General features: G+C 43.7%; 1 protein-coding gene across 1 annotated transcript in view; it reads left to right on the forward strand.

Annotated features, from left to right (window-relative positions):
• The window catches only part of LOC116288957 (cubilin), a 31,073-nt gene extending 29,484 nt beyond the window's left edge, over window positions 1-1,589 (forward strand). Inside the window, exon 18 of the mRNA XM_089039374.1 lies at window positions 859-1,589. Within this exon, the coding sequence (XP_088895500.1) occupies window positions 859-1,037 (179 nt within the window). The 3' untranslated portion in view covers window positions 1,038-1,589. The remainder of the gene's footprint in view (window positions 1-858) is intronic.
• The last annotated feature ends 18,707 nt before the right edge of the window (window positions 1,590-20,296 follow it).

Genomic DNA, 20,296 nt, shown 5'->3' on the forward strand with positions numbered 1-20,296 from the left:
ATACTGAATGGTAACGCCATACTGTACTAAATGTAACGTAACTCAATATAAGCGTAACTTAAGAAATCCGGGGTTTCAGCTGTCCTACGAAACATATGTAAGTAATGCAATACTGAATGGTAACGCCATACTGTACTAAATGTAACGTAACTCAATATAAGCGTAACGTAAGAAATCCGGGGTTTCAGCTGTCCTACGAAACAACGTGTGAGTAATGCAATACCGAATGGTTAAGCCATACTGTACTAAATGTAACGTAACTCAATATAAGCGTAACTTAAGAAATCCGGGGTTTCAGCTGTCCTACGAAACAACGTGTGAGTAATGCAATACCGAATGGTTAAGCCATACTGTACTAAATGTAACGTAACTCAATATAAGCGTAATTTAAGAAATCCGAGGTTTTAGCTGTCCTACGAAACATGTAAGTAATGGAATACTGAATGATAACGCCATACTGTACTTAATGTAACGTAACTCAATATAAGCGTAACTTAAGAAATCCGGGGTTTCAGCTGTCCTACGAAACATGTAAGTAATGGAATTCTGAATGATAACAGTTACGTATCCAGGGGGTGTCTTGTGGTGCAACGGAGGTTTTGGAATGAAAATATGGCCTCTGGGATGGGGTAGAGGGGGGGGGGGGGGGGTATGACCAAGGGAAGGGATGATATCAGTGTGCCACGGAGGAGGGATGCCACTAGGAATCAATGTATGGCCTCTGGGATGGGAGGGAGGGTGAAGTATGACCAAGGGGAGGGATGACATGAGTGCACCCAGGAAGAATATCAGTCATTCTATGTTTAGGTGAGAAGAGTACGACCCAGTCCTGATTGAATCAATCTTTTCTTTCCACAGTTAACGTCAGGACCATCGTGCTAATATCTGCCTTCAGCGTGATTGGTGGACTTGGAATTCTGTTCGTGATAGGCTGGATCATTAAGTGTTGCTGCTGTTCAAGTGGTGGTTATGATGATGGTTTTAGTGATGGGGCTGGAATGACTATGATGGAAACAAACAAGACTAGTGGCGATTAACTATCAGTGATACTCATTAGCACACTTCCAATTTTACTAGCCACACAAACTGGCTGTTTTTATTTTTTTCAATGGGGATTCAGAAGTTCTGTCATCTTAGTTACCATCAAAACCATCATCTACATGTCTCGTAACAATGGTTGCCATAGAAATGGCAGTCGTGATTGGCTATTTATTAATCATTTCTGTTACTGAAGATAATTCAATGTAGCGTGCTTTGCTTTGCTTTGCTTTCTGTCCAGCACCCGACAACATTCCATTGGTATTGACTTAATTCATGACTGAAGGAGACCGTTACCGTGACGGGACTGTGACCGTGTCAGGATTTGACAGTTACTGTGATGGGACTGTGACCGTGACAGGATTGGACAGTTACTGTGATGGGACTGTGACCGTGACAGGGTTGGACCGTTACTGTGACGGGACTGTGACCGTGACAAGAATGGACAGTTACTGTGACAGGACTGTGACCGTGTCAGGAATGGACCGTTACCGTGACGGGACTGTGACCGTGTCGGGATTGGACCGTTACTGTGACCGTGTCTGGAATGGACCGTTACTGTGACGGGACTGTGACCTTGATAGGATTGGACCATTATTGTGACGGGACTGCGACTGCGACTGCGACTGCGACTGCGACTGCGACTGCGACTGCGACTGCGACTGCGACTGCAACTGCGACTGCGACTGCGACTGCGACTGCGACTGCGACTGCGACTGCGACTGCGACTGCGACGGGTCTGTGTTCGACTTCGTGACAACATTATGACCACAACTTTATCATGACCTAACCGGGACCACTACATATGGCGGTGACCGTGATCGTGCTACGTCGATCTCTTGAAGGGATTTCGATTCCTCGTTTACAGCCACAAAATACCAAAAGAATATGCCTATTTATTATATAATTACCAATGAAATATCTATTTTTCTCTATTTCGAAAAATTGATATGTTCACACGTGAAAATAACATGTTATTTTCACGTGTGAAAATAACACCATTGCGATGGCTATTCGAAAATACACGAAAAGAATTGCCTGAAAAAGCCAAAACATACTTTCATTGATAATTATATAATAAACAGAATATTACATGGGCGCTTGGAGATACGAAATTTATCTTCTCGTGTTGAAAATCTCTCACTCGTTCGCTGCGCTCACTTGTGAGAGATCTTTTCAACACTCGAAGATAAATTTCGTATCTCCGCGCGCCCATGTAATATCCTCTATATATAATCATCCTTTTTTTTCATCTTTGAAAATAAAATTCAAATGGAGTTGAAATGTCTGAGCTTGTTCTGTTGTTTTGTATAATATGTACTTATTTCAATAAAGTTAGTCACCAAAAACCTAGAAAACTGTGATCGCTGAGAATCATGTGGAAATGTTTTACGTCCAACAAGTAAAGCTTTTGACACATACTGCAGCAGTTGAGGATGCTCAGAGGAGGTTAACTTGTAACTAGTAGAAGATCTCAAGTCTATCAACAGTTATCAAGTGGTTGAAACATCTAAAATGTATCTACCCATAACCCTTGACGGTCTCAGCTTTGTAGCTTTTCAGGTGACTAACTTTATTGAAATAAGTGTATGCGCTTACAGTGACGACACCAAATCCTGTACTCTATTTTATGACCTTCAATTGGACTTACTTAGCAAAGTGTCATGGGCAGCGTTTCTTTAGATAAATATTACCACATGCGCTTAAAACAACCAACGAAGTGCTAAAAAAATGTACGATCTTTTTATAGACTTTCATTGATGCGCATTCAAAGTCACAAAAAGATTGTACATTTTTTAGACACTTCGTTGTTCGTTAATTTTAGAAGCGCATGTCGACGTCTATAAAAAGATTGTATATGCGTATGCGTAGAGAAAGATTTACACTTAAAATGTTTGCGCATGCTCATAACCCTGTAGAAAAGATCCCACATAGCTCAACTTATCGACTTTTATGACCTCGACTTCCAAATAAGTCGCAGTAAAAAATTTGAAGAATGATATCAGGTATGAAAGGAAATAGTCGGGATTCCAAAAAGAATTCCATTTTTTCTTTTGTCAAAGCTGGTTTCAATTTTTCTGCTCAAATTTTTTTATAGGAATGGGGCGTTCTATATGATTTCATTGCGTTGATTGCAATGATGAAATATGCTCTTATTTGACGAGCATTTGCACGTGACAATTTTATGATGTGAAATTTTATCAAAAAAAAAACAACAACAACAACAAAAAAAAACGAAAACAAAAAGTCAGAAGCGAGAAGTATAATTTTAAATGAAGGCTTACTTTCGTAAGATCTCGATGTTGAAAATAAACCAAATAAACCAAGTGTCAAATATTATTACTACCAACGTGGGAGCGACACAGAAAGGTTTTTCAACGGTTCTAAGAAATCTGCAAGTTCTTTTAAGAACAATATTGAAGAAGCTGGAAGATTATAACACAAATATGGGCCTTCTGTTGCGCAAAATATTGATTCGCGACCCTCTCCAGGAATTTTCCAACCCTTTTCCTCTTTCCCCACGCAAAAAAGAGTTGATATTGGAAATGCTCGCTGACAAAAAGCACAAAACAAAATATTCCGCATCCCACATTGAAAAGCCTGTAATAGGTTTTGTTATATCCTGCGCTTTAATTCCCATGGGAAATAAGGTGTATTTGATTTTTTTTCTGTGTAATACCTACCGTTTACAGTTTGTACTCGAGCGCGCAAGAAGCGTATCTTGTACAAATACAAGTACATCTTGTACATCCCACATGGATAGATAGCCTGGTATTATGTAGGTAGTTGCATTGTTCCGATTCGGGGAGGTTGGATGGGGATGAGGACGATCCTATGTGGGTTTTCCACTTCACTTTTCAAAGGATTCAATTTTGAGATCCTTCCTTGCTGGATATCCACATTTACCAAGGATCTGATGGAGATGTTGGCTCGATGCACGACGTATCTACATGGGTCTATCCATGATCTCTCCCTCTACAGAGAGTACGGTAAAGGAAAAAATATAGATGCTTGAAAGGAGACAAATGTTGGAAAAGAGTAGTTTTGTACAAAAATTGTACATCCCATATGGGCAGTTGTGACTAAAAGATAGAGAAGAGAGGCATTTGCATGCGGAGGAGGAGGGGTTAGATGGAGGACAAAATTATGAAACGAAACTTTGACTTCTAAAAATAGACCTTCTATGAAAAACACTTAGTATATATCCAAGATTCTTAATTAGTCTCTTAAAGGGTCGGATCAAAGGTACCCCCTTTGAAGAATGAACAATAAAAAATGTTTTGTTAAAATAAAAATATAAAAAATGAAAATATATAAAAAAAAAAAAATGATAATGTTAGGGTAACCCTAGTTAACTCAAAAATTGTGTTAGGGTTAGGGTTAGTGTTTTGAGCGTTAGGGTTAGGGTTAGGGTTAGCGTAAAGATCGTTAGGGTTAGGGTTAATGTTAACCCTAACCCTAACACTCAAAACACTAACCCTAACCCTAACACCCAAAACACTAACCCTAACCCTAACAATTTTTGAGTTATTGATTTTTAATATTTATTTTCTCATTTTTATTTTCAATTCTTTATTTATTTATTTTTTTTTTACACCAAAACATTTTTTATTTTTTATTCTTTCAAAGGGGGTACATTTGATCCGACCCTTTAAGAGACTAATTAAGAATCTTGGATATATACTAAGTGTTTTTCATAGAAGGTCTATTTTTAGAAGTCAAAGTTTCGTTTCATAATTTCGTCCTCCATCTACCTCCTCCTCCTCCCCATGCAAATGCCTCTCTTCTCTATCTTTTAGTCACAACTGCCCATATGGGATGTACAATTTTTGTACAAAACTACTCTTTTCCAACATTTGTCTCCTTTCAAGTATTTATATTTTGCCCTTTGTCGCACTCTCTGTAGAGGGAGACATCATGGAAGACCCATGTAGAGACGCCGTGCATCGAGCCAACATCTCCATCAGATCCTTGGTAAATGTGGATATCCAGCAAGGAAGGATCTCAAAATTGAATCCTTTGAAAAGTGAAGTGGAAAACCCACATAGGATCGTCCTCATCCCCATCCAACCTCCCCGAATCGGAACAATGCAACTACCTACATAATGCCAGGCTATCTATCCATGTGGGATGTACCATCTTTATATGTAATATCTTTTTTGCGCGAGCCAACACAAATAATTGCGAACGTAGAAAACATAAAAAATTCAAATCCCTTGGGAATTAGGACGCATTGCATAAAAGCATTTATTACGGGCTTTTCCGTGTGGGATGCATGATATTTTATATTGGGTCACGTGTAGCTACATGATGTTAGCCGACCTTGATTTTCTTTGAGTGTACACTGCTGTTATTATTGCAATAGCGTTGTTTTAGGATTCTCTCTTGTTACATTTATTCTGCATTTATTTTAAGACTCTTTCTTGCTTTATTGAAAATCCCGCAGAATGTATTTTAAAGCTCCACGATTTTAACGTCCGTAATAAAGTCGCACATTAATTTCCATTATTTTGCTTCTTGAGAGCATTTTTAATATTGAGTGGATTTTTCAGCTCGTTAATTCAATCCGAGTTTTATTTTAAAGCTCAATGAATTTAATATTTGTAATAAATGCGCATCTCAATTTCCATTAGAGTGCTCACACTAAATCCGTGAAACAAATACTAATTTTTAGCACTAAATAGTGATAATTAAACATTAGAAAACAAAAGATTCTGTATGAAATAGTACTATTTAATGTTCACGGTTTTAGTGCTTGCACTCTACTTTGTCAACTTGGGAGAATTTTCACGAAAAATCGTCGAATCACTGTGTCAACAAATGCATTAGCATTTTATAGTTAGATTATTCAGATTATAATAACTTGAACCGTAACTGAATATCAAAAGATTTTAATCTTTTTTAATCTTATTTAAAAATAAGAAATTTCTTGATAGCTGTATTTTACTCTACTCAACATTCTATCACTTCTGGGATCCTCTGATTTATCATTGCGCATGCGTTAATGTTTTGAGCAACAAAACATAATACGTCATAGACGACTGTCGAGTGCGACGGTCATTAACACTTCAGTTGAGGTTTTCTTCATCTGTAATTATAGATTTACGTCATTTATTATTCAAATTTATAAAAGAGTTAGATATATATTCAATTGCAACGAAACGCTTAGTTTTTTCCCCCCGTGTTGGGTTTTTTACCTTTTTAAAAATATTTTGCTTGGAATAAATAAATAAATAGATAATTAGACATCTAGCGTAAATCCGATTCATTAACATTGATATATGAATATGAATTGTAGCTAAAACTTACGCTCCCTAAATCAACGATTTCTTCTTTTTATTCGCAGAAAAAAAAACATTTTTGTTGCTTTACAAATGCACTGCCATTTTATCAACTTTCAAGACAATTGTTGTCCTTTATTACGAGGGCTCTTGTGGAAGGCAGCGCGTTTTCTACATCAATCATTGCGAGAAGTATCCTAACCAATCATAGCTCTAATTGTAATTCTAGTTTCGAGTCTCTGGCATTTCGTGGAGCATGCGCAGTATGGGTTCGGTGTGTTCAGATAAGCAAGACGTTCACTTCCTCACTAATAACCGATTGTGAAACAAATAAACACCTCATTTAAAAGTTCTTTATTAATTTCAACCACATAAATATAACTGGACTAGAGAAGGTAGATATTGAATCCCATCTCTTGGTCTACAAGTGCGTCAACATGGGCGAATCCGGGGGGGGGGGGGCAAGGGGGGTTGAAGCTCCCCTTCAGCAGAAAATAAGCAAAACAAAACAAAACTGAAGTATTAGATGCTTTTTTCGTTTTCTGTTGTGTTGACGGAAGAAACTCAATTAGCCCCCTCCCCTAAAATTTTGGCTGGATCCGCCCTTGATCAGAACTGAAGACTTCCCTTCGCTCAGGGATTGAAATATATTTTGATGTTAATATTTTTCTAAACCCCCAGATAGGGGTTAGTGGAACTTTGGACGATATCATATGTATGTGCACATATCTAATAGATAAACAACACAAATCTATTAGATAAGCTATTCACGATTTTAGTTAACGTCACCGGCATACAGTAAATTGAAAATTCACGTGCCAAAGGTTTGAAGTTTGAAGATCGGGGGAGAAAACGAAGACTGTCTCATCACGCATTCCTAGAAAAGTAAACCCCCGGATTCGCATGACAGTCGGTTTGGCGCGTACTTACTATTTTAGGTGGCGTCAAATAAATAGTTTAGCAGCAGTAAGGGGGACTCGCGGTCGATGTCAAAGATTTACGGGTTTTACAGGCGGTTTAAGGAAGGCGCCGGCAGCGGGAATAAGCCGCGCGACAAGTCCTTACTGCTGCTGTGTTGGGTACCGCAAACGGAGGTTAAAATATTCCTTAGATATAGATGGACACCATCAAAAGCATTCGTAACAAAACTGTGCGCCGACTGCGAACTCAGGTGTTGGATCGCCTGGATGCTGACTTTGCCTTCACAACATTTATGGAGGGAGATACGGACGAGACGATGACAGAAGAAAGAGCAGAAAGAATAATTAACTTAATACCCGAAGGTAACTACCGGTTGGAGCTAACGTTCATAAAGTATTTAGACGGTGAGTGGATGATAGAAAAGGGGCGCAATCCTATCAGGGCGTCTGGTAAGAAGGACCTGTTTGTCTTAAACGAAAACACACGCCCGGGAGCATTGGTAGGAATAGATATGCTGTTCTACGAGGTTGCTTACCCGGTTACCGTAGTCATTTACGGTGCGTACGAGATAAAGACGCCAGACGTTAAGAAGTTGAAACCGATGCGACATCCCGGTAACTGCGTAGGGAAGTTAGTAAGAGAGTTCTTTGAAGACTCCTCTCGGGGCGGTAAACTGACTTTAAAGAGAAGAGAAGCCATCAGGAAATGGGAAAAAGATACTAATAGGACCGGAGGGTCGATAGACAACATCAAGAAGTTAGAAACGGCGCTGGAGAGGCGAATCCATGTGAAAGATATTACCGACGGCTTCATTTACTCCGGGACGCATAAGTACGGCGGCCGTGGTGCGCCTATCGTAATTTACCAACACAACGGGCATGCGTGGCGAGAACTTAGATTCCCACGAAAAAAAGAAACCAAGGTCTACAAGGAGTCGCCACTTGCAGATTTAATCCACGAGAACTCCGTTTGGCTAATGGATTCAGAAGGAAGTCAGTTTATGACGCAAGACGGTACTCTTTACCGCCCCGAAGTTGAACACCAGCGCATCCAAAGCGCGTGCGAGACCTTAGGAGAAGACTTCTCAGACGAAGTGCTTAGCTCCCGTAGTTTGGACTTTCTGGCTGCCAAGAAAAGAAACGGCTGGAAACCCACGCCGGCAGAGTTCAAAGACGTAGCCAAAGCATGCGTAGAACACGGCCACGGAGGCCTATGGAACATGGAGTACGACGAAGACGAATACGTGTCGCTGGATATGAAACATTGCTATCCTGCCAGTTTCAAAGGCCTCGGCGATTGTAAGGAATATTACGACCGTTACGGACATCCGGACTCCCAGTTCTTCCGCGTGGCTTTAGATGGTAAGTACGATGCGCCAGCTACAGGATTCGTTAGATTGACCAGTTGGAAATTCGCAAAGAACTTGCATCCAATAATCTACGCGTGGTATGGAAAGCACTTGCAGGAGAAGGAATGGATACCCATACCGCTGTTAAAGTTCTTCGAAGAGCGTAAGCTGCTTACCTACGCGGCGCATGAAGCCATACTTTGTCATAGCGCCTTTACACAATGGCTCCCAGAGCACAACCCCACGGCGCGAATTGTTATAGGTAAATTCACACAGGGCGCTAAAGAAGGAGAAAAACATATGCAGCGACGCCTGATAACAGACGAAGGAGAGTTAAGCTTCCTTATTAAGCGCGCCCATGAACAAGGAACAATGGTGTCTGTGGAGAAATGGGACTACTTCATAGAAGGTCAGAAAGAACAGAAATGGAATGCATTGTGTTACTACCAAGACCATCGACCGCAATATTACCACCTGCGTGCGAGTATGTTAGCATATGCGCATATTAACCTTCTCGCGATGCTGCTGCGGTTCGACAAAGAGGACATCCCGCGCGTAGCCACGGATTCCCTATACGTGAAACCGCACGTCTTAGAAAAGATGCAAGAATTCTACACCGACGATGAATTAGCAGAAAGTGGCCAATGGCGCGTCAAAGACGAAGAAATAAAAGCCTGGAGAGAACGCGTAGAATATCACGGAGAAAATACTTGGGGCGTCGTAATGCCCACAATGAGGCCCATGCCAACCGTAAAGGACCCCATTTCCTACCAACGCTTCTCTTACCTTTACGGTACGGGAGGCAGCGGTAAGACTACGCGTGTGTTAGAACTCTTTCCGGCCTTAAAGGTGCTAACGCCAACGCATCGTTTGGAAAGAGAACTCTGCGAAATGGGCCACGACGCGCAGACCTACCACAGCTTCTTTCGTTGGAATGGCCAAAAGTGGGTACCAGAAGCCATCCACGACATACCTCCGGTGATACTTTGGGATGAGATTTGCACCGTTCCTTTAGAAATCCTCAAAGAATTCGTAGAATTCCTCCGTGGAAAGTGTCAAGTAATATTCGCCGGAGATCCCTGCCAGCCTCCTCCAATAGCCGGAGAGATGCCCCACGAATGGCTGAAAGATTTCGTAGACCATGCGGAGGAAATTAACACCGACTACCGCAGTAAGGATCAAATAAGAAACCTGAAAGCGGAATTGAGGGGCCTCAGTGACGCCGAGCAATGCAAAACACTGCGCAAACGCGTACGAGCGAAGAAATACGAGGACTTTCTATACGCCTGGCACCCTAAGGATCTGGTGCTAAGTAGTAAGCGCGCGGCACAGTCTCGCATACAGAAAGACTTACTCAATATACACCGAGAGCGCTTCCCTACGCATTTGGTGCCCGTTTCTTACAAACCCCACGACACCCGCATGCAAAAAAGAGACGTCTGGGTACCTGGTACCGACATCCAACTGCAGAACGCAGTAACGCATGATAAAGCCTGGGTACCCATAGAAAAGGTGGAAAAAATAACCTCCCATCCAGACTGGCGCTTGGGCTATTGCATGACAGTCCATAGTGCGCAGGGGCTTACCATAAAAGAAACCTTATGGATCATAGACCAGCGGCTGTGTTGGAGCAACCTTATCTACACCGCCGTAAGCCGTGTGGAGTATGCCAAACAGTTAAAAAGAGCCTGGGGTCCGCAATTGCGTTACGACCGCACCCCAGAAGACGTAGCTAAGGAGAATATCGCCAAGAAACTCCTTCGCTACAAAAGACACGACGAAGAAAAAAATATGACGTTCGACCTATGCGTGGACGACGTCTATAAGAAAGGGGCGCGGTGTGCCAAGTGTAACATACCTCTACTATGGAGGTTTGACCCAAATGACGATCAGCAGTTCTCCGTGGATCGCATAAATAATAAACGCGGGCATTGCAGAGGCAACGTAAGGTTGACATGCCTAGAGTGTAATCGGGCGCGTGGAGCAGCACTACTTTGAGTCTTTGGGAGCTATGAGCAGCTCTTCCTTGACAAATCCACGACTTGGGCCATCTAGGTAATACAACACGGGTTGCCCTTCCTTGGTGACGGACTTCGAAATCTCATACGTTTCCAAAGACCAGTTAGGATCCGTTGCTCTCTTACTGCCACCTTCGAGTTCCCCCGGCTGATAGAGGTATCTGACCACTATGTTGCGGGGGAGCTTTTTTTCCTTCAGTCCGACCGCCCTCGAACTTCTGACGTAGGACTTGTGTTCCACGTGTTTCTTTTTTATGGCATCCTTGGGTTTCATTCCCGTAGCCCTGGCCACCTCGTTGTTCAAAGCCACGATGACCTGGGGGAGCCTCTGAGTCCATTCCCTGTTGCGTTTGGAGGGATCTTCCAGCTCTTTCCAATACTGGTATCCAAAGAGACGCTCAGCCAGGGTTTTATTGAATCTTTCAACGATGCTCTGACCCCTGTGGTACTCAGCTTCGGCTCTCCTAATCTTAGTGTCGTGGTCTTTCAGGGTCTTAGTAACCACGCCCATGAACTCCGTCCCCGCATCCACCTGCAGCAGCTTAGGCCATTTCAAAACGCGCTTATAAATCCTACCTAGGGCTTCTGCGACTTCCCCAGAATCCTTGCTGGTTATGGGTTCGGCGTCCTTGTATCTGCTTGCGATATCAACTACGGTCAAAGCGTACCTATAGGTCTTTTTTCTCACCTTGTCATGTGGTAAGAAAAGCAAGTCCGCCTGATGAACTTCATTAGGGGTATTTACGGTAAAGCTGGGCCTGGGAATGTACTTGGGCACGGGAAGATAAACCTGCCAGAGGGTTTGTTTTCTTAGCCAGTTCTTAGCCGTTTCATCTGATACCCTGGCCGCGGTCGCAAGTTTCTTGATGGCCGACGCTCCTTTCCAATAGCCTTCAGGCCCATAGTAAATCCTTTTGAGTTTGTCCTCTACGCGGCCCATTATATGAATTCCAAAACAAGATTGATCTTGCGTCCGTCGAAATCCACCGTCTCTCCGTCCACCTTAATGGTGATGTTTATGCTTTCTACCAAATTAGACAAGTCATAGCTCAAAGAAATGGGAGTGTATTCTTCTGAGTCAAATGGATTACCTTTGGGTAGAAACTTGGACATAAGAGAAGACTTTTCTCCATTGTTGTAACTATTGACCAAGTCGCAATAGACTTCGTAAGAGGATGCGACTTTCCATTTCACAGGTACGGCTGTGTCGGTAATTGTCTTGCCCGAGGCACATAATAAAGATCCCAATGGGTCAGACTTTCCAAAAGTTACTGAATAGTTTGGCATATTATGTTTGAGGGTCATTTCGTGCGGCAATCCCGTGGTGAGAGTATAACCGTGTTTTGCTAATTCCTTAGCAAGGGTGATTGGTTTGTAATGTCCATCGGGCAGCAATACGCCTTGATAATTGCCGCCGCCTTTATGCTCAGTGACCAAGGCATTGACTAAATTATACCAAGAATTGTACAAAGAACAACTAACCAACCGAACTTTATGGGCTTTAATGGGGGGATTCAGATAAGTGGTAAAGTTATTTTTATCGCTTTCCAAAAAGACGATCATATATTTCAGGAAACACAGTTTCCTTCGTTAGAGCAGATACGCCAAAGCTACGCCTCCTGCCAGCCCTGCGACTCCTACGAAGACCAACTCACTATCTTTTTGTTTCTTAGAAGGCTGATAGTAATTCTTAAACTGAGGCTTTCTTAACCCCGTTAATGCCGCGGGGTGTGCCTGTGCATAAAGTTTAAAGGCGTAGTCTGTATTTTCGAAGTTCTTATCCGCCTGTATTTTGTCTTGGTAGTTCTTGTCCAACCAATCCCTGTAAGCTTGTCTTTTTTCATTCCAAGCTGCCACGTCTCGCTGATATTTCTCCAGCGCTAAGTCGTGTCTCTTTCTTTCGGCGGCTAAATCTCCGCTGCGATCACCTCTAACTAATCTATCCAAATATTGACCACCATAATTAGCTCCAGTGAATGCTAAAGCTGCAATGACTCCACCTACGACCACGCTAGCCATTTATACATTAGGAATGTACTTTTCCTTCCGTAGGTAATCCTTTACCATGATAGCCCCGCCTACGGCAGCGGTCATTTTAGCAAAATTAGCGAAGCTCTTGCTTGGGTCTTCAGTAAAGTCTTCTTTGAGCACTTTCTTACCTACCCAACCAATACCCGCAACGATGGAAGTAATAATGGCTGCCTCTTCAACAGTTTTCAATAACGCGGTTGACATTATATTACAAAGCGAGAAGGTTATTACTCCATTTCAGGGATCTTACTTTTTCTAACAGCCGGCTCCACAGGTGCGTGCACGGGCGCGTGATATGTTGGTGGTTCTACCTTTTTCGTTGCCTTCCATTGTAAGTAAAGGCTACCTGCTGCTATAGCAACTCCTATCGCGCCAATGACGTACCCAGGATTAATAAAGGATTCGCTTTCGTCCTCCACCTTTTCTTCTTTTTTGGCTTTGTTCTTCTTGTTCATCTCCGCGAGCTTCTTCCCCGCGGCAACTCTGCCTGGAGATTTAGCCTTGGTAATCTTCTGCTCCTCCTGAGGTTGCTCTGCCTTCGACTCTGGTTCACTCATTTATATCTAAGGACTTGAAGGACTTGATAAGTAACTTGATGACGACTTGACAATGACTTGACTAAGTACTTGAGGTGACTTGACAACGACTTGACTAAGTACCTGAGGTGACTTGACAACGACTTGACTAAGTACTTGAGGCGACTTGATCAGGTACCTCAGCAAGTGCCGCCTGGAAGACCTTTTCGACTTCTCTGTCCTTCTTGAAGTCCTTCCAAGATGTTCCGAAGGAACCTAGTACCTCCTTCAAGTCGACGTGCTGAGCTACGTGAAGTGCCGCAGAGGCGACTGCCATTAACTTACCGCACTTCAAAGACAACCACCCGCAGGTTATCTTAAGTTCTTGAGCAATAACGTAGTCCTCGCTTATGTCCTTCCGCAGTTGCTCCACGTCGTCTATGGGCAGCGCAAGTCCAAGCAATTTAGTGGCAAGTCGGATAGCGGAGTCTGCTACGGCGTCCGTGGTTTTACTTGCAAGGGCAGCCTCGTACCTCTTATGGAACTTCTTAACTTCCTCGTCGGACAGCTTATTAACCTGCTCATGGGTAAGTTCCTTACCTATCATTTCTTTACACTTCCCAGAAGACACAAGGATGTTAAGTTGTTCCTTGAGGTTACTTTCATCTAACTGCGTGGGGACTTCATCTAAGAGCTGCTCAATGTCCATATACATTAGGAATCATAGATTCCAACCGTGTAGGGAAACCTCAAAGAGAAGATCATCTTGGAATGTTGGTGCGTTTTTAGGTGCCGCATGTATTCGTGCAACTGTTCCTTGGATATCTCGCCGCCGTAGTCGCTTAAGATGGTTTCCAGATCACTCCGGCTCGGAGTATAAAATACGACAAGTGAACCTATGTTTTCCCTGAAGGGTTTAGAGACACTGGTAAGCTGCTGGGAAAGCAACCAAACGCTGATATTGTCGTGTCTACCGCTGAAGGCGAGTTTAACGAGCTCGGAGGTGCGCTTTTTTACGTCGTCCCCACAGGCAATGTCATCCAGTATGAGGAGTGTCTGTGTATCTTTAGGGAATTGCTTATGCCAGAACTTCAAATGGCTGGATAACTCGTTAGGGTCTAAGATATCTACAAAGAAGTCGTCATCTTTCACTCCTATGCCCGTCCAGGTGCGGTTATTCACGTAGGTGGGGCAGAGCAGCACTATGTAGTCGAAGCGGTATCTAAAGGGTCCTAATAGCTGCTCTGCCACGAACTGGGTCTTTCCGCAGCCGGTGGGTCCTACTATCAGAGCGTTACAAGGAATATGGTTCGGATCCATTATATATACGATGGACCCAGTGGACGCAGTAAGAAGGATTGCCGGCGACGCAAAGGATAAAAGAGACACCATAGAAATGCAAAGGGAGGAGATCGATCGGTTAAAAGAGCGCGTGCAGGAATTGTACGATGAAATGTGCGGTCTGAAGCGCGCGGAGAGGTTTGGTGCGCTGATAACGATGGCAACGTGGGCTAAGGAGTCCGTTAAGGACTTCATGCGATATCCCCTGTAGAATGTTAACAATAAGGTTAAATCTTTGTTAAGGATGCCTGGAAACTATTTAAAAAGTGTCTTAGAATGTTGACAATAAGGTTAAATCTTTGTTAAGGATGCCTGGAAACTATTTAAAAAGTGTCTTAGAATGTTGACAATAAGGTTAAATCTTTGTTAAGGATGCCTGGAAACTATTTAAAAAGTGTCTTAGAATGTTGACAATAAGGTTAAATCTTTGTTAAGGATGCCTGGAAACTATTTAAAAAGTGTCTTAGAATGTTTACGATAAGGTTAAATCTTTGTTAAGTCGCCCATAAGCTATTCCAAAAAATGCTTCAGAATGTTGACAATAAGGTTAAATCTTTGTTAAGTATATATACTATTTAAAAAGTGTCTTAGAATGTTGACGTTTAGGTTAAATCTTTGTTAAGGATGTTAAATGGAGGCTAAGATATTGTTAAGTATATATGGACTGCTTGTTGTGTAAGAAGGTGTTCAGCACCAAACAAAGACTTCAATACCACGTTCGTCGCGGCGTTTGTACAAAGAAACCCCTTAGCCGCGCTTGTAAGGATTGCGGTAAGGAATTCAGCACCGTTCAAAAGATGCAACAACATCAGGATAAGCGCATTTGTGGGAATAAGGAATTCCACAACCCCTTCGAAATGCAGCAGCATCTGAAAAGGGGCGTCTGTAATCGAACCAGACAGTGTAGTTTCTGTAATAAGATACTTAGTAGTCGTCAACGTTTACAGACGCACCGGAGAACGCATGAAGTGAATTATAGGTTTCTCTTTGGGGCGTATGACTTGGAAGGCGTGGATTGCTACCAATGTGCGGATTTGATGTGTCGCTGCCCGCATAAAGAGGATTACTTAAGGAATCGCATAGATTACCATAAGAAGATAGTCCGTACTTTCCCCTCTTTTGAACGCGCCCAAGGCGTTCCGTGGACTAAAAGGGAGTATTGGAGGCAGGAGTGCGATCGTTGTGGTTGTGTTAGAGAAGAGGAACATATCTTCAACTGTCTTAACAAAGATTTAACCTAAACGTCAACATTCTGAGACACTCTTTGAAATAGTTTCCGAGGTGTCTTAACAAAGATTTAACCTTATTGTTAACATTCTGAGACACTCTTTGAAATAGTTTCCACACATACTTAACAAAGATTTAACCTTATTGTTAACATTCTGAGACACTTTTGAAATAGCATTTCTTGGGGCCTTTAATAGTAAGGTAGGGTTTGCGCAAAGAGTCTCAAATCCCATCCTTATTTTTATTTATTATTATTAAGGATAATGAATAATAATAAATAAAAATAAAGACCCCTTTAAAGGGGCCTTGCAGAGTCCCCTAAGTATATGGTAGCCTACTTCACGGCATTCTTTGGGGGCGCCCTAATTACCCTTTCAATATATGGACTGTATTACGTGCGAACTACCTGCAGACTGCATTGCCCCTTGTAAGCCGCCGATACCCAAACCGCGTAAAAAATACACCTGCCTTCATTGCGACAGGGTATTCTCCGAAGGATCCTTTGTGGGGCATTGGTGCTCTGCGGATCCTAAAGCGCAGCGGACTTTAGCAGACGCGCTTAACTACAAAGAGGAGATGGAGTGACTCTCCTTTCAATGTCAAACTTCCATCGGCCATTTACCTTACCATAGCTGCGTAAGTGGGTGAATTCCTCGCCCTGAATTACGTACCGCACGCAATCCGGCGCCCAAAGGGAATATTCCTTGCCTTCTAAGTCTTTGAGGACTAACCGTAAACGGTCGATGTCTTCGAAGACGACGTAATTTTTTATTTCGTATGCTTTACCGTGGACAAGATCACGCCAGTGAGTCAAGCTGAGCTTCATTATACCTATGGAATATCTTTAGGTGCGTTTTCAAAGTGGCGTAGGACTTAAACCGCTTTACACAGCCCTTACAGGGAATACGAATGCCATCCGCGTAATCCATCAGGGCACGGCAGATAATGTCGTAATCGTTGCTAACCATCGTTAGGTAACCATTTACGTCAAGCTGTGAGATTTTCTTAGATTGCTTCGCGGATAAGACGCCGTTTCCTTTTGGGGTTTTCAACTCAATACACAACCCGCGGTATTTCTTATGCGCATTTAGGATTAAAAGGTCGGGTTGACCGGCTTGGTAGCCTTTTCGCCAGCAGGTTATTCGCTTGCTGTCTGAATCTTGAAGTTCGCCAAGACCCGGCGCTATGATGAAATCGGGGTAAAACCTACGTGTGTAGTCGACGACCTTCGCGTGTAGGTCGGCTTCATTTTCGATCTTGAATACTAACTCGTTTGGGCCGCCAAACCGCCTTTCTATTGCATATTTACCCGTTTTCCTTAGCGCGGGTAGGACTTCCTCAAAGACCCAATCACGAAACTCCACAGCTTTGGGTAGTTTGGAGCTAAATATCAGTTCGTACAAACCAGGTTCGGATATAAACACGGCATTTGGTTGCGTAGTAAAGGAGCGGTGATTCGCAGCCCCTTGTAGATCAACCCATTTTTTCTGGTATTTCTCAGATACGTGTGCTCTAATTGCATCTCTAGGGCGCTCATAGCCCAACGCCAAAGCCACCTCCTTTGCTTTGAAGTACAAAGTTTCGCCTTGCACTATGCATTGCAGTTTGGTTTCGTTGTTTTCGAATACGCGAAGCATTATATACCAACGATATTTTTTTATCAAAAGGATGAGCGAGTGGATCAATAGGCAACGCTCTTTAGCTGATTCATTTCTACGCTCAGTTGCGCGTCAGACACGACGAAGACGTAGCAGTTTATCTTATCGCCGTCGCCCGCGGAGGCATTCTTGGTGCGTTTGATCTCCAATGTTATACCATCCTGCGTATTTACTAGACGTAAACCCTGGCCATGTAGGTCTTCGTCGTTAATGGTGCGCATGTCAATCCATAACGCATATTTGTCCTTAAAGAATTCCTCAGGGCTAATTTGGTCACCAAACTTGCGCATTGCCTCCCTGTACACGTCTGCAGGCTTTATTCCCTGGGAGTAGACCTTGTTTGGAACGCCGTTTATGTTGACCCCTACGTTAGTAATGTTAGGGTTGTGAAAGGCCTCGCTGTCGCGCTTACCGGCCTCGTAGGGTTTGGCAAACACCAACATCAACCCCGTGAGACTTCTTTGGGGGAGGTTAATACTTTGGTTGATAACCTCATCCGTCTTATCCAAGAAGCTAAACGTCTTATACATCACTACGTGGTCGTATAAGAATGCCTTCCCGGAGCTGTATTCCATGCCAGCGCTACGGGCCAGCTCTTCGCTGTACACGGTCTCGTACTGTAATTCTAGATTAGTAATAGAGTATGGGGTTGTTGTGGTAAGTGCAGTGCTTAGCCCACCAATGATGTTATTAGCATCTGCTAAAGTTACTTCAAACTGTAGCTCGGATAACTGTCTTGGGTAATAGACACCGTGATTCGTGATTACTTCAAAGTCCAGCGGTATGACATACTTGCTACCATAGGCGGTCTTTATTCGCTTTGCGTCTGCCACTGCGGTTTCTCCGCTGCCGTCAGTAGGTTGCGTTTTCGTAGGTGTGCGAACCTTACGCAGAATGACACTACCAATTCCTTGTTCTATCCTTTGCGCGCGGTCAAAGGCTGTCAACCATAAGTCTTTGTACGTGGTATACAGATCGTACCTATTTAAGTCCAGCAAGGATTCCCCGGCGAACTTTACGCGCATCTTAGAAACGATGTTGCGACCCACGTTGTTAACGATAATCCTTTCATCTGTGGGGCTTGACTGCACCGCTAGGTCAAACCTCAAAGCCAAGGTACCAGGTACTAAGACTAGGTTATCCGTTAGGCGGGGCACGCCTACGTACAGCGTCTCTCCTGGTTTCGCGCTGCTGGGGGTAAAGGTGACCCGGTGAAAGGTGCGTTCTGCTTTCAGTCCGCCAACCTGCTTAGGTAATACGTTGGGGTTTAACTTTGAGCTTATCATATATAATGGAAGTAGAAGGAACAGACCCCGACTTCGATCCCACCACTGAGGAAGGTCAGGCTGATATCAACGACGGTGACGAAGAACCGCTGCTTCCCACCCAACAAGTCGACGATTCCCTAAGGGATAGGATTGCAAAGGCCCTAAGACATCCCAAAGCACGCGAGTACACGTTTCCGCGTGAGCACATAGAGCTTCAAAACATGGGCGAGCCGGAAGCAGCCGCACGGGAAACCATAGAGTGGGCGACGCAAGAGCTAACGCAGCGCTATTCCCACTTTGACGTTGACGACGTAAGGCTCACAGAACGCGAAAACAAAGTCCTCATAAGCGTCCAAGACCTGAGGTTTCCTGACAAAGACCGCTGGACGAAACCGCAACCCCTCTTTGATGAGAATGGTGACGTTAGGGGTGACGTCTCAAGATTAAAGGGCTTTCAGCGTGCCACCAGAAGCATGTTAGAGCGGCTGGAGACCTTAAATGAAAGGGTCGCGCTAGAAAAACGCGCTATCGAACTGCAAAAAACGTTAAAAGAAAGGGAGGAAGAATACGCAAAGCAAACTCAGCTAATTGTCGATGCTGAAAAAAAGTTCGGTAACGAAAGAATGATGGAAATGAGAAACCAGTTGGATAAAGCCCTGCGCGAAAGAGATAAAGCGCAAAGGGACCTGGAGGAGGCCAAAAGCTCAGGCGCCTCAACGGAAGCGCTGCGGGAAACGTTGGAAGAAAGGGAGGAGGAATACATGAAGCAAAACCAACGACTCGCCGACGCACATAGAAGGGAGGTCGAATTCAAAGACCAAGAAATAAGGGAGCTGGTAGACCAAAGAACCCAAATTCGACGTGAAAGAAATCAAACTCAAAGGGCTCTTAACCTCGCCCTGCAGGAGTTGGATCTAATTAAAGACGATACCGATAACCTACAAACCACCATAGCCGGCTCTTTAGTGGAACGGCGACGGTTAATGGCTGAAATCAATACTAAGGAGGAGCAAATCCGGCAAAGAGATCAGGCCATCGAAGACCTGGAGGGGCAAATAGAGCGGCAGCGAGAAGTAGTTGCAGACCAAACTCGTCCCGAGGAAGAAAGGGAAGCAGCTCAAAAGGAAGTAGAAACCCTTCAGGAAAGAGTCGCGGAATTACAGGCGCAAAAGGACAACCTGGAAAAAGAGCTGGGGCTTACCACCAAGGAAAAGGTAAAAAGAGCCCTTTTGAAGTATGGTATTCCGCTGGCATTTGCGGTTGCTATTAGTACCGTAGTAGGAGTCATCCTATCCACGCTTAAGGCTACGGGCGCGGGCGTAAAGAAATTAGGCAATGGACTAACGGACTTGGGAAAAAAGATGGCAGCCGGTCTTCCTGGGCTGCTGGGTTCGGTTGTTTCCTTGGCGCTTAGGGCCGGCGGAGAACTGCTAAAGTTTGTGGGGAATAACATTTGGATATTAGTCGTCGCTATCGGCGTGGTATTCCTGAAGAAGATTCAGGGTTAATCTTATCTGGGTACGTTACTGGGGGCTTATCGTCGTCAGGCATCCGGGGTGTTCTCGACTTGGGATAAGTAAAGATAGTATTCGCACCGCCTTGATAATGCGGAACTAGCGGCAGCACGCTCATGGTGCTAATGGGCTTAT

Source organism: Actinia tenebrosa, unplaced genomic scaffold (genome assembly GCF_029948245.1).
Source record: "Actinia tenebrosa isolate PJP-AT-01 unplaced genomic scaffold, QUT_ActTen_1.0 PGA_scaffold6__47_contigs__length_16458017, whole genome shotgun sequence".
Lineage (NCBI taxonomy): Eukaryota > Metazoa > Cnidaria > Anthozoa > Actiniaria > Actiniidae > Actinia > Actinia tenebrosa.